The 27,169-nt window shown below is 52.8% G+C and overlaps 8 protein-coding genes across 8 annotated transcripts; 4 read left to right on the top strand and 4 right to left on the bottom strand.

Annotated features, from left to right (window-relative positions):
* Positions 1–97: 97 nt before the first annotated feature.
* NECHADRAFT_89645 (uncharacterized protein) lies at positions 98–1,028 on the top strand (the record flags this gene model as incomplete). The annotated part of the gene is made up of 2 exons (XM_003049740.1): positions 98–961; positions 1,008–1,028. The coding sequence occupies 2 exons, from the start codon at positions 98–100 to the stop codon at positions 1,026–1,028; spliced, it is 885 nt and encodes a 294-aa protein (XP_003049786.1).
* A 1,181-nt stretch (positions 1,029–2,209) lies between these two features.
* On the top strand, positions 2,210–5,650 carry NECHADRAFT_74101 (uncharacterized protein; the record flags this gene model as incomplete). The annotated part of the gene is made up of 1 exon (XM_003049739.1): positions 2,210–5,650. The coding sequence occupies one exon, from the start codon at positions 2,210–2,212 to the stop codon at positions 5,648–5,650; it is 3,441 nt and encodes a 1,146-aa protein (XP_003049785.1).
* Positions 5,651–6,071: 421 nt separating this feature from the next.
* On the bottom strand, positions 6,072–6,641 carry NECHADRAFT_102938 (uncharacterized protein; the record flags this gene model as incomplete). Its single annotated transcript, XM_003049527.1, has 2 exons — positions 6,072–6,574; positions 6,625–6,641. The coding sequence occupies 2 exons, from the start codon at positions 6,639–6,641 to the stop codon at positions 6,157–6,159; spliced, it is 435 nt and encodes a 144-aa protein (XP_003049573.1). The 3' UTR covers positions 6,072–6,156.
* Positions 6,642–8,938: 2,297 nt separating this feature from the next.
* On the top strand, positions 8,939–13,764 carry NECHADRAFT_89643 (uncharacterized protein; the record flags this gene model as incomplete). The annotated part of the gene is made up of 2 exons (XM_003049738.1): positions 8,939–13,501; positions 13,549–13,764. 2 exons carry the CDS (start codon positions 8,939–8,941, stop codon positions 13,762–13,764), a joined length of 4,779 nt encoding a protein of 1,592 aa, XP_003049784.1.
* An 891-nt stretch (positions 13,765–14,655) lies between these two features.
* On the bottom strand, positions 14,656–15,849 carry NECHADRAFT_74098 (uncharacterized protein; the record flags this gene model as incomplete). The annotated part of the gene is made up of 1 exon (XM_003049526.1): positions 14,656–15,849. The coding sequence occupies one exon, from the start codon at positions 15,847–15,849 to the stop codon at positions 14,656–14,658; it is 1,194 nt and encodes a 397-aa protein (XP_003049572.1).
* A 2,837-nt stretch (positions 15,850–18,686) lies between these two features.
* Positions 18,687–20,102, top strand: NECHADRAFT_89642 (uncharacterized protein; the record flags this gene model as incomplete). The annotated part of the gene is made up of 3 exons (XM_003049737.1): positions 18,687–18,753; positions 19,042–19,300; positions 19,358–20,102. The coding sequence occupies 3 exons, from the start codon at positions 18,687–18,689 to the stop codon at positions 20,100–20,102; spliced, it is 1,071 nt and encodes a 356-aa protein (XP_003049783.1).
* A 363-nt stretch (positions 20,103–20,465) lies between these two features.
* NECHADRAFT_65081 (uncharacterized protein) lies at positions 20,466–21,792 on the bottom strand. Its single transcript, XM_003049525.1, has 2 exons — positions 21,564–21,792; positions 20,466–21,510 (listed from the first exon to the last, which is right to left on the bottom strand). Exons 1-2 carry the CDS (start codon positions 21,766–21,768, stop codon positions 20,573–20,575), a joined length of 1,143 nt encoding a protein of 380 aa, XP_003049571.1. The 5' UTR covers positions 21,769–21,792; the 3' UTR covers positions 20,466–20,572.
* Positions 21,793–23,372: 1,580 nt separating this feature from the next.
* On the bottom strand, positions 23,373–25,351 carry NECHADRAFT_89640 (uncharacterized protein; the record flags this gene model as incomplete). Its single annotated transcript, XM_003049524.1, has 4 exons — positions 23,373–23,434; positions 23,487–24,318; positions 24,352–24,939; positions 24,989–25,351. 4 exons carry the CDS (start codon positions 25,349–25,351, stop codon positions 23,373–23,375), a joined length of 1,845 nt encoding a protein of 614 aa, XP_003049570.1.
* Between the last annotated feature and the right edge of the window lie 1,818 nt (positions 25,352–27,169).

Below are 27,169 nucleotides of genomic sequence, written 5' to 3'. Positions count from 1 at the left end.
CATATATCTCGCAACGACCTCAGCTCATTCATCTTGAACATAACCTTTTCATGGAACCAAAAATCTCACGAAACTGAACCTTCTTGACCTTGGTAGGATGGTCTCGATCATCTTGCATCACTTACACGCGTGGTTTCGACCCACTCTTGCAGCTCTCTTTCAGCGCAATCTCCCTTGGAGTTATCGCTGGCGACTGCTTGTCTTTCAGCCTGTCATTCTTCTCACCTACTCCATCGCGACTATCCCTTGTCTCCTTTACCGTCCATTTACAGTTGAATATCTACCTATCGCCCCAGGACGCTATGTGCGAGCCTTGATCTTCAAGGCAGCAGGTGTAGGCAAGGGCAGGGCGAAGCGACCGCTCCATGTCAACTTTCACGCTGGAGCCTTTATCGGAGGCTTGCCAGAGGGCCATGCTCGGTTCGATGACCGTGTAGCCAAAGAGACTGGTGCTGTGGTCGTGGATGTCGACTACCGTGTAGCGCCTGAGCACGTCTTCCCAGCAGCTATTGACGACGCAGATGCAACTATCAAGTGGCTACAGGAGCACGCTGAGGAACGATGGGGCGCAGATGCGACTCTCATGACCACGAGCGGGTTCTCTGCAGGAGGTAATATAGCCCTTGCAGCGACGCAGCAAGAGACATGCCATGCTCCGTGGCCGACAGCCATCAAGGCCGTTACGAACTTTTACGGAGCAATTGATCTTCGGCTCAGTCCTTGGGAGAAGCCTCATCCGCCAACCATGCCCAAGAATGATCCTGCAAGAGTCTTTGTTCCTCTGTTCGATGCCTATGCGGGACCTGCTCGTGCAAAGCACTTTGAGGATCCGAGGCTAAGTCCGGTGCTTGCAAAGAAGGAGACGCTACCGGACCGGATACTCTTGGTTGTTCCTGGTATTGACATTTTGGTGGCCGAGCAGACCGAGTTTGCGGAGCGAGTCAATGCTGAGGATGAGGCGGTCGGGAACAGGGAAGTTCCCCGGGTCGAGCTCATGCACGAGAAAGAGCTATTCCATGGGTACCTAGAAGGTGAGTTCCCACAGCTGCGTTCACTTTTAAATACTGATTCGATATAGTTCCTGATGTGGTTATCAAGAGGGAGGTGAAGGACCGCGCTTATAGTAGAGCGATAGAGGTTCTGCGTGAGACTCATGAGAAGTATGGTTGGACGTGGGAGAGCTAGGTCTGTGATTGAGCGACTTTGAAGATTGCAAGTTTGCTATGTACTTGTTTGTATTATACCCAACTCTATTTTAAATTGAATACATTGGTGGTATTATCTTGTCAAACCAGAGTTTTCTTTCCAAGGCAGCTCAAAAGACTAGCGGTGTTAATGCAGCAACTACTTGCTCCCACAGCGATACACCGCTACAGACCAGCGGTGAAGGACGACATATCAGATCTATGATGACTAAAGAGCACTTAAGAGACACAATTACGCCATATTTATTCTCGTCGTCGAGGAATGCGGGTGCCTTGTGGGTGAAACCTTTCCCGTCCCAACCATCTGTTCTTTGGGAGCTGCGTTACCCTAGACTCTTCGATGCGGGTTTCACAAGCCAGATCTTTGAGCAAAGAAAAGCCCCCCCCCCCAAAAAAAACCAGGAATTCAAGAGAAACATGGTCGGTCTGATGTGGCAAAACTACAGGGCAAGCATGGGTTGTTGTCCGGTATTATCAAGCAAGCGAGTTTGGGGAAGATAGCGAGTGCATGACATCACGCAAATAGCCGCCAGTCCAGCAAATATAGGTAGTGAATATTAGCACCAAGACTACAATCCACTGCCCCGAGACAACAAAACTAGATTACGAAGATGAAAAAGACCCCCTCAAATCTCGGACGATCAATTCATCAATTAAAAAGGCAATTTCCGTTTGCAAACCCTCGCCGTTGTCGCGGTATCCAGACAGCAACCGGCCGGGGGGCGACCCATGGGAAACAGGCCAGGCGGCCCGTCGACCCAGCAACCAAGGTAAACAAAGACCAGGGCCTCTCCCAACTGCCTCGACCAACCATCCGATGCCACACGCACCCAGGGCGGCTAAGCTTGACGACCGACCGAAAATAATACCTGCACCATCCCGGGAGAGAACCCATTCTACTCTCGCTTCTGCATCATCCTATTTTACTTTCCCCTGTGTGTGTGTCACTGCAAACCTTGCGGCACACATACGAAAGACAGCTACTCTCCTCCGCCCGCCCTCAGATGCCCCGACGCAACAGGGCCGAGGACCTCGACTTTGAGATACACGTCGACCCTTCCTGCTTGAGCGATCCTATGGACGATAACGAACACAAAGGCCACGAGGAGCCAAAGGCGGAAGAGCAACAGCAAGAACAGCACAACACTACTAGCAACATCGATATTGAACAAGAGTCCCAATTGCCTGCTGAACCCAAGGCTGAGCCTGCGGTTGAAGCCCCAGAGGAGGACGGCAAGCCCATTGTCACACCGGTAGAGGAGGACGACAAACAATCATCCACCCTAGAGCCAGAGGCCGAGGACGACACAGAGGACAAGCTCCAGCAAGATACTGAGGAGCTTGACCAAGAAACTCCAAAGCCAGCCGAGGCCTCATTAGACGACCAACAAGAGGACTATTCATACATCTCTTCTGAGGACGACTTCGAAGAACATCAGGCTAAGGCTGCAGTGTCTGAGACCCAGGAAGCAGCCACTGAGAACCAAGAAGAAGAGACACACTCAGAGAGCGAATCAGACCGCTCCGAATCTCGACGCTCTTCTGCTTCTTCCGGATCCTACATCTCAGACCGCAGACACTCTGACCGCACAGAGGCTCGCATCCACAAGGCGGCCCGCGACATCGTCTCGCAGATTGGCAGCGACGACAAGAGAGATTCTCTGAGTAGCTACTCCGGCTCAGACGAGACCGGCTATCTTTCTCGCTCCGAGTCTTCCAGCGATCGTCAGTCAGACGCCCACATGTCGGTCGAGGACGGCACAAGAGGCGGTGTGGATGACAACAGCTCCCACCACGAGCACGAGGATGATGTGTTTAGCGACCGCAGCCCTCGAAGCTCGTTAGGTTCCGTCTCGGAGACTGAGAATCGAAAAGCCCAGGAAGCCATGGGCAGGATGTCCAGGTCGCCGCGCATCTCTGGTATTTCCGGCATCTCGGGCATCTCCGAGTATGAGAGAGAGGAGGATGAGTTTATCCCTACCATCAGAGGCACCCCACGACCTGCCTTTAGATCACCTTCCTCTGTCAAGGCCATGCAGATGTCCTCCCCTCCTGCGTCAGTCCTGGGATCCCCCCGTTCAAGCCGACGAGCACCTTTGCCAACTGTTTCTAGAGTCGGATCTCCCCGCTTCTCAGAGCAATACTCGCCCAAGAAGACACCGCCTCGCTTCAAGAGATCCACGCCGCCTTTGGTTCTTCTCCATGTCACCCTGCTGCCTCTACGATGGCCCTGGGGAGATGTCCTGGAGAATGCTGACCCAGAGGATATGAGCCAGGAAGCCAAGACTATCCGCGATGCTTGGCGAACGCTGCAGGACCGCATGGGTGATACTACAGTCGAGCGAGGTATTCTCCTGCCCCATCCTCAGAACGACTACGAGGTTCTTGAGGAGCGGCTGCTGGAGGCTCTTGAACTTCCCGTGAGGCGACGGGCTCGTATTCTCGAGTGCGGCCACTATCTCGGTCCCTCCAACATGTCAACTCTGGATGAGTCATCAAGCGAGTCTGAGGAAGATTCTGATTATGATGATGAGCCTGATACACGCCGATCTAGTCGTCGCAGCCAGCCAGAAAAGACACACTGGTGCAAGACATGCCGCTCGGACATCCGCTACGAGTCTCTTGGAGAGGGCAAGATCTTCCGCGTCAAGGTATACGCGAGCAACGGCCTGATCCGTGGCGGTGCCTGGGAGGCCTGCTGGAAGGAGATGGAGCGTGTTGATGTCGAGATTGAGCCGCTGGTTGATGCTGTCTCCCAGCATGAGCTCGTCCAGATGGAGGCTGACCAGGAGAGGGAGTTGGCTATGAGAGAGGCTGAGGAGGAGGAGCGATATGTGAGGTTGGAGGAGGAGCATAGGGAGTTTGAGTCGAGGGAGAGGGGACGACTTGCTAAGCGACGGGGAGAAAGCCGGAGTCATGTTGATGAGGATGAGTCTCGTCTGACTGAAGGCGAGTCCCATCTCGAGGAGTCCCATCTTCAGGAGCGCAGCCTTCATGCCGAGTCACGTCACGAGGAAAGCCATATCGCGGACACCACAGAACCAGTGGACGAGAAGGCTGCCGATATTACACGGGAGCCCGCTGAGGACACCACCAAGGATTATACCGACGACCTCGACAAGAGCCGATCCTTTGATGACCTCGAAAAGGACCTTGACGAGCACCTCCAAGAGGAGCATGAACGAAGAAGCCAGGCTGACGAATCACGAATGAGCCTCGGACCCGACGACATCTCCCATATGGACGCCCAGGCCCGGGCTGCTCCCTCTTCTCGCGCCTCGATCTCTCCCGAAGACATCAAGGACGAGGAGGAGCGTAAGAGGAGTGATGAAGAGAGATACAGGGAAATTTATGGCGATGCTCCCGCTCAGGATGAGCACGCACGATCTTTCCCTGAGCACGCTCAACATGATCAACAACAAACTGAGCGAGGTCAGCCCGGTGCTTCCGACTACCAGGGAATGCCTCCATCCGGAGAGACCTACCACCAGAACGAGGATCGTCAAAAAGCAATGAAGAGCGCCTCTCTGCCACAGCTACTGGCCGAGTCTGCGCGCGTGCTGATGCAAGACAAGAAAAACGTCCTCATCGGCCTTCTGAGCGTGCTGATTCTCCTGCTGGCCATCAGGGGAGGCCCCGGCCCTACACATGATCCTAGAACGTTCCAGACCATTGTGAAGAAGGCTGAGGTACCTACTGTTACGATGACTCAAGAAGCTGTGGTTCCCACGGCGGAGGCTATCAAACAGGCGACTGCTTCCGCAGAGACTATCGTTGAGGAGAGCAGCATCAGTGTTGAGTTGCCCAAGGAGAGTGCCGCCTCAGAGGAGGCCGAAGTGCCTGAAGAGAGCCCCATCGTCGAGGAGGAGACCGTCGAGGAGGAGCCCGAGGTTGTTGAGGAGAAGGTTGAAACCAGCAGCAAGTCCCGCGCCGCTAGCTCTCGCTCTACCACCGCTTCTTCTTCTGCAGAGTCCGTTGACCCCTGTGCCTCTTGCAGCCTGCCTCCCCGAGCTGGTGGAAAGGACCCCTTCCGGGACCTCGTCTATGCTCCCCCACCTCGCCGCCGCCGCGAGACTGAGACCGAGACACTCATCTCTGAGCGAGTCGTCCGTGTCGTCGAGACGGTGACCGCCATGGAGACTGCCACTGTCAAGGTCACGGAGACCGCGACCGAGGTTGTCGTCTCACGGGAGACGCAGTACGTCAAGGCTGGTCCCGAGGAGAAGGCACACCAGAGGGAGATGGGCTTGGAGGTCCCTGGCAAGCAGGAACAACAGGCCCCCCTGGGCAGCTCAGAGGCTGCCCTCGAGTATCTCGAGATCGAGGCCCCTGTCGAACAGGCCTTTGACCTCGAGGCCCCACGAAAGGAGGCTGCGCCCCCTACGAGGGAAGGCCGCCAGGAGCTGGACGCCGAGGCGGAGCGCCTGGAGCTGCCTTGGAACTGAGAGCATGTGGATTTTGGGAGGGGGGAGCCCAGTGAGGGCCAACGTTTTCCATGCCGTGATGTAAGTGATAACGAAGGATATACCTAAGGACGCTCTTGTATTTTTGTGATTGATGAAACAAAAATGGGCAATGTCTCTCTTTTTGTCTGGGTTTTGCTGTTAGGTAGCGAAAGACTGCGATGGGTTTAGGAAGTCTGAATTGAATGATGCAATGCATGAGGGTAGATGAGATAATTGGGAACCTGCTATGGATGTTAGTTCATATGATGAGAATAGACTTGTACTTTTGTACTATTGGTACATTCATTACACGACTCTTGTTCCTATTCATTTGTGAATGATGTGTGTGCATATGATCCTATTAGTGGTCCATCCAAACAGTCCCTTTTCTTGGTCCATTCATGCAATGTATCGAACCCATGATGAACGCCTTCCATGATTTCCGTGCTTCCGTTTGAAGCCTATAGCTACTGTAGATCTATAATCCAACCAAGCTGTCTGGTCCATCACAGCCGGACGTATATATCCATACAATCAATCCTCCACTCCCTCTTACCCAAGAGGTTCCGCAGCCACTCGATCCCCAGACCGGTCCACTCGGCCCTCCTCGCAGCAAGATCCTCGCTGGCGGCCTTTGCGATGGCAGAAGCCGTGGTGTTTACCATGTCAAAGACGGTCGAGTTGAAGTCGACGGCGGCGTCATCGACCTCGGGGATATGGGTCGGGGTTCCCGGACGGGGGAGGAACCAGTTGCTGCCAAAGTCAAAGAAGCAGCGGTCGGACCAGTTGCAAGAGGTCAGGAAGAGGATGAGGAGGAGAATCGAGCAGTAGACGCAGGGTCGGTTTAGGAAGTAGGTGCAGATGAAGAAGAGGAATATGAAGGCGGGGGATGCGTTGGTGGGGATGAAGAGGAGAGGGAGCCAGCTGAAGGAGAGTCAGCTTGGGACGAGGTTAGAGGAGACGAGTGAGGTTACCTTCGGAGGCAGAACATTTTGGCGGTAGTGGGTTGAGATTTGCGCTAGGAGTCTGGAGGATGGCTGAGATAGCGAGAGGACGACCGGGTCACGCTATGGGAGGCGGCGCGGCATGTGAAAGGAGGATATTCGGGAGGCGGGCGCTGAGGCGAGGTGAAGGCCTGACAAGAGGGGTCTATGTCGTTGAAGAGTCTATACGGGCCGTAGGATTCTGAAGCGCGTCGTCGCGCGTGGGCGCATGCCAAAAAGCGATACTGAAATATGTTTGTGGCGATGTCAGAGGAGGGAAACCCGAGGCTTTGGAGTCGCTGCGACTGAGGAACTGGACTTTGTTGGTTACGTCGTTTTCGAGGGAGTGCCACATTTGAACTGATTGGGTTTAGTGCGGCTGCGGCTCTTGGGGGGACCTTCAAAGTGCCGATCAAAGGTCGATTAAAGTTGGGGCGGTCTGGGGAAGATTTACATGAGGTTGTCGACGATGGTTGTTTTGTTTGTTTATTTTTCAAGGTATTTCTTCCAAGGGGATGTCTATTTGCAGCAGTCACTTGACGTGGCTCTTGGTGTTCTGTATGTATAACAGTTGGGAATGTGTCGTGGCTGTTGGGGTAGCCGGGGCCGGGCACGCGTTCGCAGACAAATATGAGAAACTGAGTCAACTATCTCTGTTTTCCAAGGCACATAAAGGTACCTAAATATAATAAATAAAATACTCAAAGATTTATGATATTATTCTTTATTTTTATTTTATCTCTTATTTAGCATATAATTAAGTTATTATATGATTACCTCTTGCCAAGTATAAATGTTCTAGTGTTTTAAGCTTTCTTACGTCTAGGTGCCGGGGAAATCCATTGACTTCCAGTTGGCAGATTGCACTACGAGATCATGACGAGCTACACTCCGTACCAAATGACATGCTTTGACACAAAACACTGATACTGTAATTATCAAGTGAACCGTTGCACGCAAACTTCAACCGACTTGAAACAACTTTCCATCAGTATGACTCAAAAAAGAAGAGTGGAGAGGTGGTGGCTGGCAGCTTCACGTCCGCCACAGCATGCACGTCTTAATTGCTGCTTTTTTCTAAATCAGGGGACACCTTTTTTCCAGCCCAAGGCAAGAGATCATCTTTTTCTTCCATGCATTCGTGTCACCAATCGCCGCGTGCCGTGTTCTTTTTTGTCTTGGGGAATTTGTTAGGTCCGTCCAATGAAATGGCCGGGAAGAGATGGGTTGACAGTTGGCAACACCCAACTTTCTTGGCCGAACCGGTTCACACTGAAACGCCTCTCCCCCCCCCCAATTACAAGGGGGCTTTCACTTTTTTCCCCAACGGCTGGACAACAGGGTCATGAGCATCGCAAGCTGGAGCTTCATGCGAAGCTGTTGGGTTGGTTTTCTCGTGAAAAAAAAAAAAACGCCTCCTGCGGATAATCCGTTCAGCCTCTGGCACTCGCTTCCGCCCGCAAAAAGCAATTCACCTCAAGACGGGAGAGAGACTAGAAAAAAAAAAAAGATTCAAACTGCCTGACTGACCACGCTGGCTAGCGGATAACCAACCATCCCAGATCTACCACGTCACTCTCGCTCTAGCCCCAAAAGTTGCTTGCTGCGCTGCTGCTGCTGTGCCGGTACACACAGTCGGGGAATAGTGAGGTGGGAACATCCCATCGGAATCGTCTGGGCCTGGGCTCGGGCGGCAACGCAACGTGGGCGCTTTGGGCTGCCATCAGTCGGTGCGTCAATGTGTGTGGGCTGGTTTCCTCTCCCATCGCCAGCCTTTTTTTTCTCGACCAGCAAAAAAAAACCACCAAAAGTGAGGCTGCTTCCTCAGGCCGCCCACCAGCCGCCATCAAACAAGCTGTAATAGCGTAGCGGTCGGTGCACGGATACACCGTCGCCTTCTGCCTTTTTGACACCAAACATCCCAAACTCTTTCATCATCATCATCACCGCAGAACTGCAATCTTCTCCCCTCTCTCCTTACGAACCTCCCCTCCCCCCATTGAAGTCAGCGGCACATAGATTCACCTCTTGCTTCTTTCTGCCGCTCTTCTCCTTTGCTCCTTCCTCGCTCGTGGCTTGGAGCTCCCTCGGAATCGGATCGGCCCGTGTTGCTTTGCTGCTTCGATCCAGTCTCCGCTTCTTTTGGGCTGCCCTTTCGCCTCACCTTTTCCCGCGCTCTCTGACTCTTATCTTTTAATTCACCTACCCGTTTCCTCCACCCGCAACTCAACCACGCGCGGTAGCTCTCATTGAGTCCGCCACCGCCACCAGCTTCCTTGGCCTACTTGCCATGGACAATCTGGACATGCCGCCGGCTCCCACGCCGCCCGTCAACAACATGAGCATGCCCTCCAGCACCGAACGCACCGCCAACCTGCTCAACTTGCTCAAGTTCAGTGGTGGCCCGGGTCCCTCGCAGCTGCAGAACCAGGCTGCGCGCGAGCATGCCCAAGCCCACGCTCAGAGCCAGCAGCACCAGCAGCAGCAGCCTCAGCAGCCGCAGTCGCAGCCGCAATCCCAGGACGATGATCGCCAGTCGCCCGAGCCTCAGGAGCAGCAGATGTCTCCGGAGCAGCAGCAGCTCCAACTGCAGCAATTCCAGCAGCAGTTTCAGCATCAACCCAACATCATTCAGGGTCCCTTTCCTGCTCAGATTCACCAGCCTGCTCCCGCCGCCCAGGACCCTACCGGTCTCTTGGCTGCTTTGATGCGCGGTGCGCACGAGGCCGAGGAGGCCAAGCAGCACCAGCAGCAACCTCAGCAACCCCAGCCGCAGCAGAACTCGTTCGGCAATGGCTCGCCTCCTGCGGATACGCGATCCTACCTGCTGAACCTGCTCAATCGCCCCAAGCCGAGCCAGGGTGAGCAGTCTATGCTGACTGAGTCGACGCGCTCCAACAACCTCACTCCGCAGTCTCCCGAGAATACTGCTTCTGAGCCCACCCGTTTCCAGGGCCCCTACCAGCAGCACCACTATTCTCAGCAGCAAAGCTTTCATCCGCCTCTTGTCAACCCCTACTCGAACCCTCAGCACTACCCGGCCGAGTCGTATGCCGATGTCGCACACCCGCCTTCCAATGCTACCGAGTCCTACTACACGCCTTCGCAGGAGGCGCCGGCTGATGTCTCTGCTGCTCTCTACCAACAGTTAATGGGCAGCTTGCAAGCTCAGTCGTCTCCTCATAGCCACGCTACTCATTCACCCAGCGGCTCCATGCCCTTCCAGATTCTGAAGAAGGATTCGCCTGCTGCTTCGCAGCACTCGATGCATGGTAGTGACCGTGGTAGCTATGTCTCTCCTCATCAGATTCGTCGCAAGGCCACTCGCACTTCGTCTCTGCACTCTCACCCGTCGATGAAGCACGGCACCCCTCCCACTTCCGAGTTCGAGAACCACGTTCCCATCGAGCAGACCACCGAGACTGTTGCTGAAGCTGTTGAGGATATCGCCGAGCAGGTTGACCAGGATGCCCGTGAGGCGGTGGAGCGTGCGGAGCATGAGCAGGCCCAGGCTGAAATTGCCGAGGACCTTGACGACATGCTCAACGCTAGGTCCGAGAAGGAATTCGAAGACAGCGCTCAAGCCGCCGCTCAGGCTATCCAGGCCGAGCTCGACCGCGACGATAACGAGGGTGTCCTCGAGGATAATCTCCCATCTGACGTCGCCGAGACTGTCCGAGAGATTGTGGATGAGGCCGCTCATGGCGTTGCTGATAGCTGGGAGAGTGCTGATCAGGATGAGATTGTTGTCATTGAGGAGAAGGAAACTCCTCCCGTCAGAGTCTTCAACTTCCCAATGAAGCCTTGGATCTCCATCACTCTTCAGGAGGAAGGCACTGAGCCTCGCCCTCTTTTCCGTGACGAGACTATTATGGATATCGCTCGTCTCAAAAAGGAGTTTGATCAGATTGATCGCAACCTGTACACCGCCACCGAGAACTACATGGCCTACGGCATGTCGAAGCAGGGAGGTCTGCGTGTTATCCGCCAGGAAGATGGCAAGGATGCCAAGATCTTTACCGATACCAAGGATCGCATTTTCAATGTCGCCATGTCTGTCACTCCTTCAGACCACAACGGCGCCCACCGGGAGGCCATCATTGGTACTGGCATCAGTGGCACCGTCTACTGGGTCCAGATTCGCGAGGGCGAGAAGGACCACATTGAAGATACCCACATGGAGCAGTATGGTTTTGCGCTTCCCCCCATGAGCTCCCAGGAGGGTGACGCCCCTGGTGGTGTGCTCAAGACTCGTGCTCGCACTTCGACCAACCACCCCGAGTACTTTGCCGTCGGCCGTGGCAAGTCCATCAACCTCATCTGGCCTTCCTACATCCTCCAGAACAATCTGTTCAAGCCTGGCCATGATCGAGTTGTCGACACCGAGACTCTTGCCAAGCAGTGCTCTCTGAAGATCAACACTGGCAAGGCGGGTAAGGATTTCACCTTCAGCCAGGATGACACTGTCATTGTATCTCTTGACAAGTCTGGTCGGGTCAAGTTCTGGGATGTTCGAGACCTGACCGCCGTCAATGAGGACTCCGACCCGCGTGCCCCCATGCCCGCCCAGACCTCTCTCGAGGTCAAGGAGCCCCTTATGACGCTCGCTACCACGCCTGAGGGTGAAAAGGCCTGGCCCACCTCTGTCTTGCTACTGGACAAGCAGCGACCCTATCAGAAGCGCTGTGCCCTCCGGTACATGATTGTTGGTATGAAGCAAAACCACACTCTCCAGCTCTGGGATCTTGCTCTCGGTAAGCCCGTGCAGGAATTCAACCTCCCTCACAGCAAGGAGTCGGACGCTGTCTGCAGTGTCATGTATCACCAGGCCACTGGCATGATTGTCATTGGTCATCCTACGCGCAACTCGATCTACTTCGCACACCTCTCGGCGCCCAAGTATAACCTGAAGAGTGTGTCTCAGGCTGAATACATCCAGCGCCTTGTTGCTCAAGATGCTTCGATTCCCCAGCCAGATAGTACCGCTGTCATCAGTGGCGTCCGCGAGTACTCTTTCGCCAACCGCGGAATCCTGCGCAGTCTCGACATCCTCGGCACGCCTGCCATGGTCCAGGACGTCGACGAGCCAACTCTCTTTGAGCTGTACGCCATGCACTCCAAGGGAGTTGCCTGCCTCCTCGTGAAGCAGACTGAGCTCGGATGGTCCAAGGACAACAAGGTCCTCGATGCTGTCGACGCCGTCAGTCAGAACGTTGTCACGGTTTCCAAGCTTAAGGCGCCCCAGCCGGCCGAACCTGTTGTCCCGACCAGCAACGGCGAGGCCACGGTCCGGGTTGTGAACCGTGGAGCTAATAAGGATACGCTCCTCGCCACCCCGCAGAGCGACGCGACCCCGCGTGGACCCGAGTCTGCCCAGGCCGTCAAGCTCAAGAACGAGCCGAAGGAGGCTGAGACGCCTGTCCAGTCGGCTAAGGAATCACAGTCGGAGAAGCCTGAGCGCAAGTCTAGGAAGAAGAAGAACGCTGCCAACCAGGGCGATGCTTCAACCAACGGAGCTACACCTCGCTCTGGCAAGGACGGCAAGGGTGCAAACAACGTAGTTGCCCCTGGAGTCACTCCTGAGGCGCTTGAGTCTGCCATCTCCGGTCTCGAGGCTCGACTCAACGCCAACATGGCCGACACTCTCAAGAACTCGTTCAAGAACCTCCATGGCAAGATCGAAGAAGATGTTCGTGTTCGAGATGAGAATTTCAACCAACATCAGCTTAAGCTGCTCGACATGGTCTCTGAGGTGCTTAATGAGAACACCCAGAAAGTGTTGGAAGCCCTGATCCACCACCAGTTTACTGAACTGGTCATCCCGGCCATTGGCGAGAAGGCTGGCGCGGCAGTCACTGACCTGCTCAACAACAAGCTTCAGCCTCACGTTGCTTCGTCTGTCCAGAAGGAGATTCAGAGCTCCCTGCCTCATGCGCTGAACAGGTCTCTGCGCTCTGGCGACTTTGTCAACGCCATTTCTGACCGAGTTGGTGCTACTGTTGCTACCAGCATTCAACAGGAGGTGTTGGCGACGCTGGCACAGCGACTGACGCCTACTTTCACTAACATCACGACCCAGGCGTCGCAGCGTGTCGCCGGTGAGCTCCACCAGCAATACCACGAGCAATTTGAACAGATGAAGGCCCAGCATGTTGCGGACGCAGCCAAGATCGACCAGCTTCTGTCTTACGTCACTCGCCTGACAGACATGGTCTCGACCATGGCGGCTTCTCAGTCATCTCTTCAGGCTGAGTTCCTCAAGTTCAAGCAGCAGCCCGTCCACGAACTTCCAGGTGTTCCCCAGAACACTGGTCACGGACAACACAATGTTCCTCATCACGGCTACGCCAACTCTGGTCCCCAGAGTCATGCCCAAGCTAGCCACGCTGGTAGCTACCACCCGAGCCAAGCCCAGAGCCAGCCTCAACAATACATGGGAAGCCCCCAGTATATGCGCGGGTCACAGCAAGTGACCAGCCCCCAGGCCTCGGCGCAGGCTTCTGAGTATGTTGCTCCCACAGCTAGCGTCAGCGCCCTTGCTGGTGCATATGCCAGCCAGCGAAACCAGACAGAGCCCGAGGCGGATCACGACTTGATGCAGCGCATCAGAATCATTGAGCAGGCTATTCAGGAAGGACGTTATCAGGATGCCATGATTCAGTGGATCCAGAGCGGACGCGAGGAGGAGATATTCCGCCGATGCCTCTGCCGGTTCCCTGCAACCAAATTCGAAAACCTGCCGCCTCTGATGTTGCTCGTTGTTATTGCCACGATCTCTAAGGATTTGAAGCCCAATGCTCGTTTGAAGGAGGAGGTGGAGTGGATTGAGATGGCCCTTAGAGCCTTTGCCAGCAATCTTCCGGTCTATGTAAGTTATGGTGTCCCTGGTTGATTGAATGAGCTAACGGAGAATAGGAGTGGGAGCAGCAAGGAGCTAGGGATGTGATCAAGAGCACGACCCAGACCATGCAACTCCTTATCGGCCGTATCCAGCCTCTCCTTGGTGGAATCCAGGATGGCTTCCCCACGGATCCCTTCCTGGCGAACCTCGAGAGAACCAAGCTGGATTGGATTGTGCGAACTTCTGAGCAGGTTCTGGACACTTTCGGCGCCCCAAGACGCTACGAGTAATTGGGATGCTAAGAGTGCCACGACCTGACATAGATTCTGTGAAGGATCCTGATGGCTCACATCATGGCGATCTACGTGACGGGCTCGATAGAGTTCGTGTGTTTATCCCGGGATTGTTGGAGCTGTCGAAGCAGGCCAAGGAGACACGGCCCTTCATGACAGGCACAGACCGGTCATGATTAAAACAAAAACAGTGTACATCTCAGAGCTACCGTCATGGGGCACTTGGGTGAAAACTACATGCGATGGGATTGCTTGGGTTGATGGACATACATGTGCTGCATTTACTAGGAAGTATCTGGACTGTCTTTCCAGCGGATCATGCATGTCATTGTCATTTGGGATTGCATCACGCGAGCACATGCACATGCATTGGAGGAATGTTTGGGTTTTTCTTTCTCTTTCCTACTTCACATTTCTGAACGTTGCGATGCCATGATACCCCAGGGAAAGGGGGAAGGGACGGACAAGGGGAGTGAAGGATTTTTGAAGTTTATGTATGAGTTGATAGGGGGATGAATGATAATGAGGGGTGTTGGAATGATTGATGCATATTGTGTGATGCTTGGTTGATGTTGGTTGATGTGATGGTTTATAGAGTCGTGATGGAACAGTACTTATGACTTTAATGATTAACGGCCGTCATGTTTCTTGAAACTTGTCACTTTAATCATCATTGTTCACTGTGATAATCGTTGAAAGTCGGCATGTTGATCATCAAATGCTATCATTGATAGAAAACAGGCTACAAACAAGTCTAATGTGAACCCATGACCTTTCCAACTCCAAACTTTGACCCTTGCGGGTATGTCTCTAAACACCAAGCTACAAACAATGCAATAACAAACAAAACAGCAAGTAAGCACATTCCCTTTCCCTCCCAATGCAACCCTAGTTGCTCTCAAACAAACATCGCACATCTCCAGGACCATGCCCAATTCGCAAGTCCACAGGCTCATCCTCTTCCTCATCTCCCTCCCAGTCGTCATCAGGCTGTGTGAGCACTGTTCTTGTCCAAGCCAGATCAATGGGAGAGACACCCTTGCCAATGTCTTGCCAGGCAATCAACTTGGCCTTGCCGGCTTCGACACGGAAGGTATAGTCAGTTGGGCTGCTGAGGTCGTGTCCCTCGACATCGACGTTGTGGTTCTCAACTGCTCGCTTGGTGGCTGCTCGAGAGAGACAGCGATGACATGTTGAGCAGTCATCATCACCCTCATGTGAAACACCAACTTCGCTATATCGCATCTCGTACCAGGAACATTCTTCACCTTGACGTCCAAGTAGTCTCCAGACGTCTTGTGCGGTGAGCTTCTCTTCGTCTTTGAAGTTGTATGTCCACTCAATTCGAAGAAGGAATCTGCCGTCGACAACCTTGGGTTCGATTCGACATGTGACGTCCTTCTCGAGCCCATCGACATCAGGCATCTTGTCACGGCAGACACGAGGCTTGAGCACCTCTTCAAGATACAGCTTGTGCTTCCAGCTGAGGTTGTCCTTGCCCAGACGTGTGTACTTGAGAGCGAGTTCCACGTGTTGACTAGTGAGGAAAAAGTGCATTCCCCGGCGAAAGAGGTTGGTAGATGTGTTGTTGTCGGTGTTGACTCTCGTGCAGTTACCGCTTACTGTCGAGAGAGGACGGTCTGCGAGATGCATCTTGTGGATCTTGACACAATCGTCACAAACCCAACAATCAACGCGGTCCTTGGCCAAGTTGGCAAGGTAATCAACCCGCTCAACGTATGGAAGGTCAATAGGCGCAGGAACCTTGAGGATGTTTCTCATGGCCCGACACGTCTGGGAGAGAACGGCCTGTGTGTCGAGGGGGAGAAAGTCAACGATGCAGAGCAGGACAGACTGGTCGAGCTTGTAGAGGATGTGACAGTCTAGGCGTTGAAAAGGTTGGTAAAAGTCGTCCTGCTCCTTCTGGAGCTGACGCTTTGCGGATCGTCTCTTGATGTAGTCTGAGCCTTGCTGGCAGGCCTTGTCTAGGCGACTGCCGCAGTATCTCTTGTGTATCTTGGAGACGGGGTCGCAGGCGACCAATGCCGTCTTGCCAAGGAGTTGTTGAACGTGGTTCATCATTGTGATTGTGGTTGATTGATGTTGGTATAAAAGTAATGGCAAGCAAGTATGCCGTCGAGAGTTGAGATTGAATGTGAGTTGAATGTAAAGTTGTGATTGAGTGTGTGAAGATGATGGAGAAGAGAAGTTGTTCTGGAACAGAACTGAAGGGGAGCTGGTTATTTATGCCCATCAAGACACAGCCTGGACAAGATGAAAAAGTTTGATACGCTACTTTGTTGATTATACTTCAAGGTTGTTGAGGAGGATTTGAGTCACTGTTGCCGCGTGATGAGAATAGTCTTTTTGTGACTCTGCCCGAATCTCTGAGTTGAGTTTGAGGAGGTTAACGGGCGATTGAGTTTAGTTGGGAGACAGATTCCCCTCGAAGCATCTAGGGACAGAGTCAAGAAGGCATATAGAAATTAGGAATGATACACATTGCTCTTGAGTAGGTCTATGACGGAGACATTGGGGTTGACCACAAGTAGCTCTAACGGCATCCATCCTATTAAGAGACTCACCATCGTAGAAGATGGCGGACGGGATTGAGCAGTCTAGTCAGTTCATCGCTCGTCACCGTGGGTCGACGCTGGGCAGGTTTCTCTTATACCGCCGTATAGTGACTATTACAAAGGTTTCCCTGTTGTGACGACATTCTAGGCTGAAGCGTTGAGAAGGCAGGTATACATGACAATGCTAACGAGGGTCTTGTGCTCTACTACGTAGGTTCATTCAAAGCAACAAACCATATCATGCCCGAAACGGAGGAAAAGAAGCAGGTCCAGCAATACTACGAGGCAGGCAACCAAGACACTCGTACTGCTGCCTCCCCTTTCAGGCAGCGACCATCCCGACAAAGTCTGATCTTGTCAAGGGGACTTTTCTGGGTTCAACTTGATTCGAATTGTTTCGAGAACCATCTGCTTCGATCTATCAGGAAAACTCTGCTCCAGATTCTCAATTGTTGGGTCGATGGGTAACAATACCAAGTCAATCAGCTGCTCTCTTTGTCCTCGGTGCCTAAGAGGGGAAGGGGCTTAGATCATGGTTCATCAATGATCAATGTTTATTCTTCTTGCGGACCTATTCGATAGTTGCTAGCAAATATGGTATCTCATGTACTTTAACCATTGAGTCATGGTGAGAGGCATACACGTGAGGGTCAAGATTGGGTTGGACTTTTTTTCTGTAGCCTGCTTTCTATCAATTAATGATTTACCATTTGATTGCCAATATAATAATTGCCTTGATAGCTTTCAAACCATTAAAATGCTGGGTACAGGTGAAAACCTTGGTCAAGACCCCAAACCATTGGGCTGAAAGAGTCTCTGGTATGTCCAACTGCGTCCCTTTTATTTCTCGGGGCTTGAGAAGGCAAGGCTTGATCACAAAAGTTCTGATCTTTTCTTGTTCATCATGGATTCGCGGACCAGCAGCTGTGATACATGATGCAGTCTGATGCAGTCTGACAATCGAGTCTTGGTGGTGATGACTGCAGCAAGCCAACATCATGATGCAACTTGATTCACCGCAACTATGCCACGACAAGTCAGATATATACCAGACACAAGTATACCATAAGCAGCAGATGGGCTCGGGATGATTATATATACAATTGTAGTAATTGATCCGCGGGGATAAGCATGTGCCATCATCAGATCACTAACCCTCGTTCAACTTCGCACTCGGCAAATATAAACAATCCGACCTACAACCCGAGGAAAGCGAGCAAATTGAACGAACCAATCAGATGATTACATGTAAGATCTTCCTTGCTTCTTCGGAACCTACGGATATGACAACGTCCTGCACGGACCCCAGTCCTTGTCTGATGCCAATTGAGCTTCTTCGAATCCATTGTTGAAACGCCCGCCAGTGACATACGTGTTGCTTGTTTTGAAGCTTCTGTCAGACAAGCTTTTCCTCATGCAGTCTGTGTCAGCCCTAGGGAAAGGGGGCTATTCCAACGCCCTCACACAGAGATGCGGAGTTGTACTGTACCCAAGTCCGCAGGGGGGCTGTGTATGAGTTGATGGTGGTCATGTCATGTCATGAGCAACATACCGAGGCACACACTGATACATAACAACCTGGTGTTTTCCCTCTTATTGATCGTCATGATGGATATGCACGACAAAGTAGTAAAACGCCGTTCCCGCGGAGAGCGAAAAAAGAACGGCGTTTCCACTACCGGCCCGCCGATGGGTTTAATCTCGGAGGACGGGGTGGTATTCGAGGCCGAGCCGCCGATGGGGCAACATATCCACTATAGCTTTAACATTCTGTACCTGCCAAGATGTTGATGATTTGAGTATCAATTTCTTGCAAAGATCTGAAAGAAAGCTTGATTATGTTTCTCTAAATCTACCCGCCACACGTGCAACCCTACCAGACTTGACCTAGCGGACAAAAGGGATCCTTTTGCTTGGGTTGGTGACACGCTTTCTACGTCAACGACTCATGGTTAGCGTCGAGCGGCAGTTGGATACTTGAGGCTGGGGGCCAGCCCGCTCGGGCCCATCCGTGAGTTTGAAGCGAGGGAGGCTTTCTCTCATGATGTATGTACTTTGGAGGGAATAAGCTTATCGATTCAACCTCGAGGGAAGGGAAGAATCCTTCATGATGTATGTCAGACTCATCAAGAGCCAACAGGTTGTATCTATACGTAGTATGCAGCCAACATCAACAGCAACAGCAACGCATTCCATACCAAGCCATGAAACACGCGCGTTGAACTGCGTAATCGACCACGCGAGCAAGAGAGCAAAGTACCGGAACCCCGGTCGACACCACCCCCTGCTATTCTCCGTCGGAAGGTAGACGCCCTCTCTCACTAGGGCGTGCATACAAATGCGATGCATGCGATTGCATTGCGTGTGTATGTGTGGTCAGGTTCAAGTAAAAGTAGGTTTGCATCGCCAAGTGTCTCGTGCCTCTTTTTCCTCCCTTCCTCCTCTTTATTTACTCTGACTATATCTTCTTTCATCCATTCTCTTGGCTTTTTTATTACTGGCTTTCTTCCCTCTACACTCGTTTCTAGATAAACGGGGGATCAAGTCTACTTTAAAGAATACATCATCAGCTCGAGACATCTTCATTCCTTGGTAAACTCCAAATCATGCCTGACAACTTCAAAAACGTCGTCGAACCAGCCTGCAAGTCCCTCTCTCCCTTCAAGATGTCCCAAACATAATAACAATCCCCCTCTAGTCATCGTCCTCGCCTTCACAGCAGGATGCCTCATCAACAGACGCCGGAATGACCGGAAAGACTACACCAACTGTCTAGACGATGATGTCGAGGCAGGAGAAGCCTATGTCGACTCTCCACCGTTGAAACCATCGCTTCTCGCACAACCCGAACCTTCCGTGAGGAGGAGGGCTCCTAATATGGTGTTTGTGCTGCTGTCGAGGTTTTTTAATACGTTTCCGTTTCTTGTCGAGATTTGGTACTGGAACATGACTTATTGGTGTGTAAACTGTCTAGGGAAACTGTCTATGGTGGAGTGTGGGACTGACTTTTGTAGGATATATCAAGGTCTTAGAGCCTTTTCCGCAAGAATGATTGCAGGCAACGAAGCAATCTTTACCCGCGCCCAAGAACACGCCCTCGAGATTCTAGATCTAGAACACCTCTTTGGCATCGACATTGAGCAGCGCTTCCAGTCGTACGTCATGACGCAGCAGGCCTGGCTCATGCCATACCTCGCCAGGATCTACTACTCTCACATCAGCCTCGGCGTGTGCTTCCTCGTCTACATCTACACGTACCTCCCGCCGAGCACTTTCCGTCGTATTAGGAGGACAATCGCCGCTGATAATGCTATTGCGTTTGTTATTGTTACTGTTTGGAGGTGTTCCCCGCCGAGGTTGCTACCGCAGGAGTATGGGTTTGTTGATATCCTGCATAGCAAGGCGGGAGGCGCAAACGCTTGGAACAACAACAGGTTTCAACTCACGATAGCCGCCATGCCGAGTCTACACTTTGGAACTGCGCTCTTCTTTGCCGTCTGCATGTGTCGATTCTCTCCCCACCGATTCATGCGAATTCTCGCACCTCTCTGGCCAGCCGCAATGATCATCACCATCGTCGCCACTGCCAACCACTTTCTAACCGACGCCTTCATCGGAGCTCTGGTGCCTCTTTTGGGATGGAGGTATAACCGCATGGTTCTCATCCTAAAGCCAGTTCAGGATTTCATCTTTGCGCCGTTGATCAGCAGGCTGGACCTTGTTGATCCCAACGCGAGGGTAGTGCCCAAGGCGCTGTGAACGATATACAAGTTATAATGACAACTTGTTCTTGTACATACATATACATACATCTAACGGCCGAGACTGTGCTCGCTTTGGGTTTCGCTTCGGGCCGTTTGGATTAAAACGTTTGGGTTTTTTTTGGGCAATAGAAGGTTTTGCGGCGTAGGCCGAGGTACCGTTGTGTGTGTGGCACATTGTGATGTGTGAATGCTGTCATCAGATGAAATGAAGGCATAGGCAAGGAGCGGTCATGCCATTCAAGTTCAAAGATTGGATAATGGAAAAGGTTTGGATAGAAGAAAAGGCCAAGGGCAGATAGAAGCTGGAATGCTACACCCCTTAACACCAACATGATCAATCCAAGACAACACTTCCAAGTCAAATAAAACAAAATAATCTTGCTCTACGTTCTACTCGTATATCATAATCTAACCCTAAACCTCAAGATTTATCCTCCACCGTTCATCCCTCTCCTTGACCTCCATCTACTCCTTACCAGCAACCCTCACAACAACCTTTCCAAAGTGTCCCCCCTCTGCCAAAAATTTGACCGCCTCGTTCGCCTTTTCCATCTCGAAAACCTTGCTCACCACGGGCTTGATCTTGTGCTTTTCGTAGAATGCCACCATCTCCTCGAACCGATCTCGAGGGCCGTTGAGGATTCCCTTGAGCGTGACGTTTCGCCTCAGTGCTAGGACGCTAACACTGACTTTTCCTCCAGTGTCTTGCTCTTCTTCTTTTCCGGATAGGTATCCGATACAATTGATCAGTCCTCCAAAAGCAACACTCTCAAAAGACTTGCGCAATGTGCGTGATCCACCTGTTTCAAAGATGATGTCTGCGCCTCGACCGTTGGTGGCCTTCATGACGGGATCTTGCCACTCCCAGTGCGTGCGATAGTTGATGCCCGTGTCTGCCCCAAGATCCTTCTTTGCGCGCTCAAGCTTATCGTCCGATGAGGATGTGATGATTGCGTCGAGACCTGCTGCCTTTGCGATCTGTAGACCTGCGACTGACACACCGCCTGTGCCCTGAAGAAGCACTGTTTCCTTCTTTTTGGTGCCGTCGGCTGGTTGACCCATCGGTCGCATACCGTTGATACACATCCAAGCCGTGACGGAAGCAATAGGCAAACAAGCAGCCTCTTCATCAGACATGTATGCAGGTGCTGGGACGAGTCCATCGGCTGGGAAGCAGCGGTACTCTGTCAACACACCGGGTAGAGGGAGGCCGAGTCCAGAGGCGAGATCAGCCTCGGTGACTTGACCTGTGAGATGCGTCTGGTTAAAGATGGACATGACGCGTGTGCCGGCCTTGAGTCTAGATGACCGAGATACGATGACTGTACCGCACATGTCGGAGCAGGGCACGAGAGGGTTGCTGTCGTTGATGGACATGTGGTGATTGTAGTCACCAGCGATGACTATAAACTGTTAGCACCCAAGTAACAACTTGGCATACACACTCGTCACTCACCCTCAGTATCCCGATAATTCAAAGCCACAGCATGAATCTTGACCAAAACCTCTCCATCCTTGGGCTCGGCAACAACACCCTCCCCAAAAGTCATCTTATCAACGCCATCCTGCGCCGTAGTCCACTGCCTATTCGTCTTTGGCAGGTCCACATCCTCAGCGGTAGATTTGCCAAACGGCATGAAAGAAGAGATGAAGCTCGCCATGATGAAAGATGTTTCTTGTCTCTTACAAGAATGACGTCGTCACTGATGATGGATAAGGAAGAGAGAAGTTACCCTATCATGAGTGTTGATGCCCTGACTAGACCGCTTCAGGCATCAGCTGTTACAGAATGGATGCTTGCTATTAATAAGCGGGAATATCAGCTCGGTTATCAAGGATGCATCGCCAGAGGCTGTTTCTGCGCAGTTAAAGTAACCAATGGAAAGATGGATGCTTTACGTATGCACAAGGTTGCGGTGGTATACGGTATTAACTTTGATGCTGCTACTTAACTGAGTTGAGACTTTTGCTCTGCCTCACGCTCACAGTGAAAGGAAGGGAAATGCTCCAGGCAACAAGCAACAAGGCCAACAACAATACACTTCACATCACATCATAATGAATCTGCTTCAAATGAGTAGTGATCTGATTCCTTATTCTGCTCGATTGACAGGCCAAAGCCAAGATGCTTGCCGTCACCTCAACATTCACCTTATCGTACACGAGACAAATCTCTTGAACAAAATCACACAACGTATGTATTTCAACAAATGCCAAACAGGCATACATCATGCATCATGCAACTCAAGCATGCACCTCTCAACTCGTCTCCATTTGCCTGCCATGCATACTCGACATCTCAAATGCATCCCAACCTCCACCATCTGCAGATATCCTCCAATTCAACAAATGCAGCCTCACAAACACCAGAAACCTCTTCACTCTCGTGGTATCTCGCGTCCAGGCAGATCCAGAATTAGTCGAGAGCCAAGAGATTTCACTCTCCCGTACAAATCCATAACAGAACAAGAAAAACCAACATAAATCAACAACAATGCAGAATTCCAGGGATTGTAACTTTTTTCTTTTCCAGTCCAACTTGTGTTCCTCCTATCCATCTCTCCTCCCATCAACCCTCGACGCTCGAGTCGAGACTCTCGCGCCTTCATGTGTTCAGTTCGTCTTCGTCGTCGCCGTCATGTCACGGGCGGCGCCCAGACAGGAATTATTTGTTTGGTGGGTATAGTAGTAATTGTAGTCGCCGAGGCAACTCCTCCCATCGCTGGCTGACGCTTCGCACAGCCTGATGAGGAGAAGCCGGTGTAGCTGTCTAGACGTAACGTCGTAAAAGCGTCATAATCGTCAAGTAATGGTCGTAGGTCTTGTCGGGGTACATGTGAGGGTATTCCAGGTTATGTTATGCCCGCTGGCATACGTATCGAATCGTGCGTGACCTTCCGTTGTTTGGTTGCCCAGTGTTGAACAGAGTCCTGTATCCTGATATGATATCCCATTTCCATACTCTCTCATCGGGTTGGCATCATCATCATGGGCTGCTGCTGTTGTGCCGTCCCCTTCCACGTCTCCAAGGTCGTAAAAAAACATTCCCACGTAAAACTATATGCAATGGGGCAAACCCTGAGGTGTCGGTATTACAAGTCGTAAAATCAAAATGCTGTGCAGTGCTGTACTGTGCAAATATCGGAATGCGTCGTATTCATTGTCGTCAACCCGTAACTGTCTGTACGCGCAGAGCTACCTGGGACCCTCGAGAGTCCAGGTCCGTCAGGTCGTGGCCCAGTGACAGGCCTGGGGCGACACACAATCAGTGATATCGCGAGGCGTTGGTGGAGCTGGAGCCCACTCGCGCACCGTTGTCTGACGAATCTGTATAGAGTAAGCTCATGTTCAAGACGCTTCGTGTCTCAGGTCTACATACCGCTACCGCGCGCAACGTGGCCGTTAGCACGACGTCCGGAAAATCCAGCGGCTGTCTCCCACTCGGGACCGCGGGGCTGTCGCTCAGGGGCACCCTTGGAGTTGCTGCTGGGTCGCTGGCTGCCGATCGCACCAGGGGTGCTTCGTGCCTGGTTAGGAATGGACCCGGAATCATATCCCAGGTTCAAGCTGCTGAGGCTACCGAGCAGTGCCGAGTCATTCTTGGGACCAGGAGTACCAGAGCTGCCGGGGTGGCCAGAGGGGGACATGGTACCGCCCATGTAGTCACCGAAGCGAGCTGTCGAGTTGTTCATGTTGTTCATGCCAGCAGGGGCTAGGTAGCTGGAAGAAGCCTGCGAAGGGCTAGGCGTGAAGGATCGGAGGTCGGCAAAGCTCTTGGCGGCGCGCAGGTTGTTGGGGATACCGTTGCCGTCGGGGCTGCCGGGGAGCTCAAGCGTTGGGCCCTGTCGTCCAAGCACGTGCGAGTAGGTGCTGCTGGCGGCCCTGGTGTCGCGATCAGCAGCAAAGTCAAAAGTAGCGGCACGGCTGAGGCCACGCTTGTGCATGTCCAGGCTGGTGGCGGGCTGCTGGTGAATGTTGGCTGTGGGCGAAGGTTGCTGTCGCTTGAGGACGGTAAGCTGTCGCGAGTCGGCCTCGCCAATAGACTGGTGCTCAAGACCCATGTGATGCGCAAGAATGTGAATAGATCGTCGATGCTCAGGAGCAATGCCAGGAGGGAAGACCAGGATCTCCCGAGAATCATCGCGGCGGAACATAACCAGCTCGGTGTAAAACTCGAGAGTCTGAGGGTCATTCAGGTCGATATCTCCTGCCTGAGTTAGCACCGTGCATTGAGTTTAAGAGACTTTTGACTTACCGAGATGAGAGGTAGCACTACCACCTCTTTGCTGCTGGGTCTGGGAGAGACCACCCAAAGACTGAATGGAGCTCTGCTGGTGCAGCATAGGGGCGCGGTGCTGCTCCTCGAGCTGGCCACGACGCTCACGCTTCTCGCGCTCAATTCGTTCCCGCTCAGCCTCAGGGAGCATCTTCTTGTATTCGACACGAAGCTTGCGACCATGGACGTCCATACCATTCATCGCCTCAATCACCATGCGAGTGTCCTCAGCTGATTGAAAGTTGGCAAAAGCCAGGCCTCGGAAAACACCATTGTCGAAATGATAGTTGAACGCATAGGGTTGCGGGAGATGCATCTCCAGCATTATGGAGGCAAGAGTCTCCTTGCGAACCGCAAATGGAATGTTCTTGATTACAATAGCCGTGGGAATGAGCTGGTCGTTGTCCGAGGTCGTCGATCGAAGATCGGTCGGAGAGCCGTGAGAGCCGGGGTGGTCAACTCGGAGACCACCGTTTGACATGGGGTTGTTGTTGATCCCGCCTGAAAAAGGCTGAAGCCCTCCATGAATGCCAAGACCACCGTGGTCAGTCCAGTTCTATCTCCGCGTAAGCTTGGTCACGTCACATCATGGTGAAGTCACATACCTGAGGAAGAGCTGCTCGTCGGTTTACGCTCCTCTGTCGGCCGGGGCCGTTGACAGCGCCGTTGACAGTCGCGACGCCGCTTGTGTTGTAGTTCCAGGCCTGCCCATTATCCAACATGTATCCCTGCATCCCACCAGCCATGCCGTCCATACCACGGGGGTTGTAGCCTCCACCGAGTCTCTCGGCGGGATAGAGGGCGGATGAGCCTAGGGGAGCGTCGAAGGGGCGCTGTGACTGACGAGGGAGCGAAAGGCCTGCGGCGAAATTACCGGCGGCGGCATATGTCGGCCTCGACGAGCTAGGGGAGCGGCTGGTCGACGTCCCGTAGTCGAGGTAGCCCATATCGTGTGGTTGTTGTGTCATGGTCCTTACTGACTCCAGCGTGGCTAATGACTGCTGTTGTACCAGCAGGTGACTGTACCAAATATCTCGAATGCGAGGGTATATGCAGGGCGCCTTGCTCACTGTGCAGGGCGGAAATCAAGGTCGCGGGGTATCGACTAGGTTTCGGAAACGATAGATGGGTAAAAATGCGGCATCAAATCGTTAGGGCTCGTGGGTCCGAAAGTCGTCACGGTCGTGAAGCGGTGAGGTTAAGAGAGGGATGGAGCGAACTGGACACGGGCCGGATGACGGGGTATGATGTGCTGCCTGATATATCGAGAGCTGGCGAGCAAGCTGGATTGCACGAGACGCAGCTGCGACGGCAGGCGACAAGCGACCGAGGGAGAGCTTGTAAGCGGTTTGGTTGGGTGGTCGGTGTGAAATAGAGGCCGGGTCCAGTTGAAGCCTCAGCCAACAAGAACAGCGCGACGGCCGAAGAGGGCACTATTGGGTATGGTATCCTCAAGTGGCGACGACGGGGGTGGTCAAGAAATACTGTACAGCCAACGCAATGAAAGGAGGCCGAGACGAAACGAGTCCCTGGATTTGGGATTCGAGAAGAGTGGCGGAGCAGCGTCAGAGCGTCACGGTTTGATCGCCTGTCGGTCGGTCGCCGGGAGCCAAGATACTCCGTAGTAAGGTAGTAGGACTTTTCTTGCTGGGACTGAAGGAAGCAGGCCGAAAAGAAGCGCCACCAACGAATAAATGTGACTCGCGAAAAGGGGGTCAAGGTTCGCGCGGCCGCCTCGTCCTCTTTTTTTTTCTTCTTCGGAACCCAAACTCGTAATTCGTCGGCGACAGGAGGGAAAGCTTGGTGAAGCTTTTTCGACGAGTGAAGAAGAGGGAGGAGGGGAGGTCGTCGACAAGAAAAAATCGAGAGCACGAAGGAGGAAGAAAAGAGGAAGGAGGGGGGAGGGAAGAAAGGAGGAGGAAGAGATGAGATGGGGATGGGGACCAGTGAGTTTCTAACCAAATGTATGTCCGTGATGATCTCTGGAACGGGAAACGGCGGACGGGAGACGGGAGACGGGGAGGGGGGGGGTCAAGACGTGGTTGGGGAGGTGACAGCGGTTCCCGTTGCGTGGGAAATAAAATCAATCGGATTGCCCTCTGCAGAGCCTGGCCTGGCGCGAGTGGAGGCGGTTTTTTTTTCCTGGGATGCACTCTAGTAACGGGGGGTGCAGGTGGGAGGATGGGGTGCACCGTGTGACGCGGCAGGGACCAGGCACTGTGGTCCCTGAGCTGGAAGGGAAGTGTAGGTATCGATTCCACGACTGGCAGAGCAGATGGCCCTGGAGAGCGCAATTTACTGTGGATCCTCAGCGCTGATGTCTGCCAGAAAAGCCCACTGTGGAGTCTGCCGTCCCCTGAGCCTGAAAGTACGGTAGAACTCTGAGAAAAGGCTGGTTCCTGGCAGGGGACTAGAGAGGCATGTATCGCGGTTGACAAGCTTGAGTTCTGGCATGTCACGGAGATCGGTTGGCTGATGGATGCACAGAAGCCCCATTTCGATTCGACAAGCGAGTCAACAATCATCCATCCATGGGTACCCAAGGTAGGCAACTCGCCTTGTCTTGCTGCTGTGTCCCGTCATCGAGTTGCTAGGCGCATTTCTCCTTTGTGGGGAGGAGACCCCCCTCCACCTCGACACCTCACTCTTTTTTTAACAAGGGGTGGGCGGAGGCTAGGTGGCCTTGGAGGCTCCTTTTCTTGGGTGGTGATGACCTGCGCTAGTAAGCTAAAGAAAGAAGCTACATTTTGCATTTTCCGTGATTCACTGGCCAGTAAACCCTCTCG

Source organism: Fusarium vanettenii, assembly GCF_000151355.1.
Source record: "Fusarium vanettenii 77-13-4 chromosome 1 genomic scaffold NECHAsca_8_chr1_1_0, whole genome shotgun sequence".
In the NCBI taxonomy this organism is placed as follows: domain Eukaryota; kingdom Fungi; phylum Ascomycota; class Sordariomycetes; order Hypocreales; family Nectriaceae; genus Fusarium; species Fusarium vanettenii.
The sequence above is the reverse complement of the archived record's forward strand: the minus strand, read 5'-3'. Positions and strand labels throughout refer to the sequence as shown.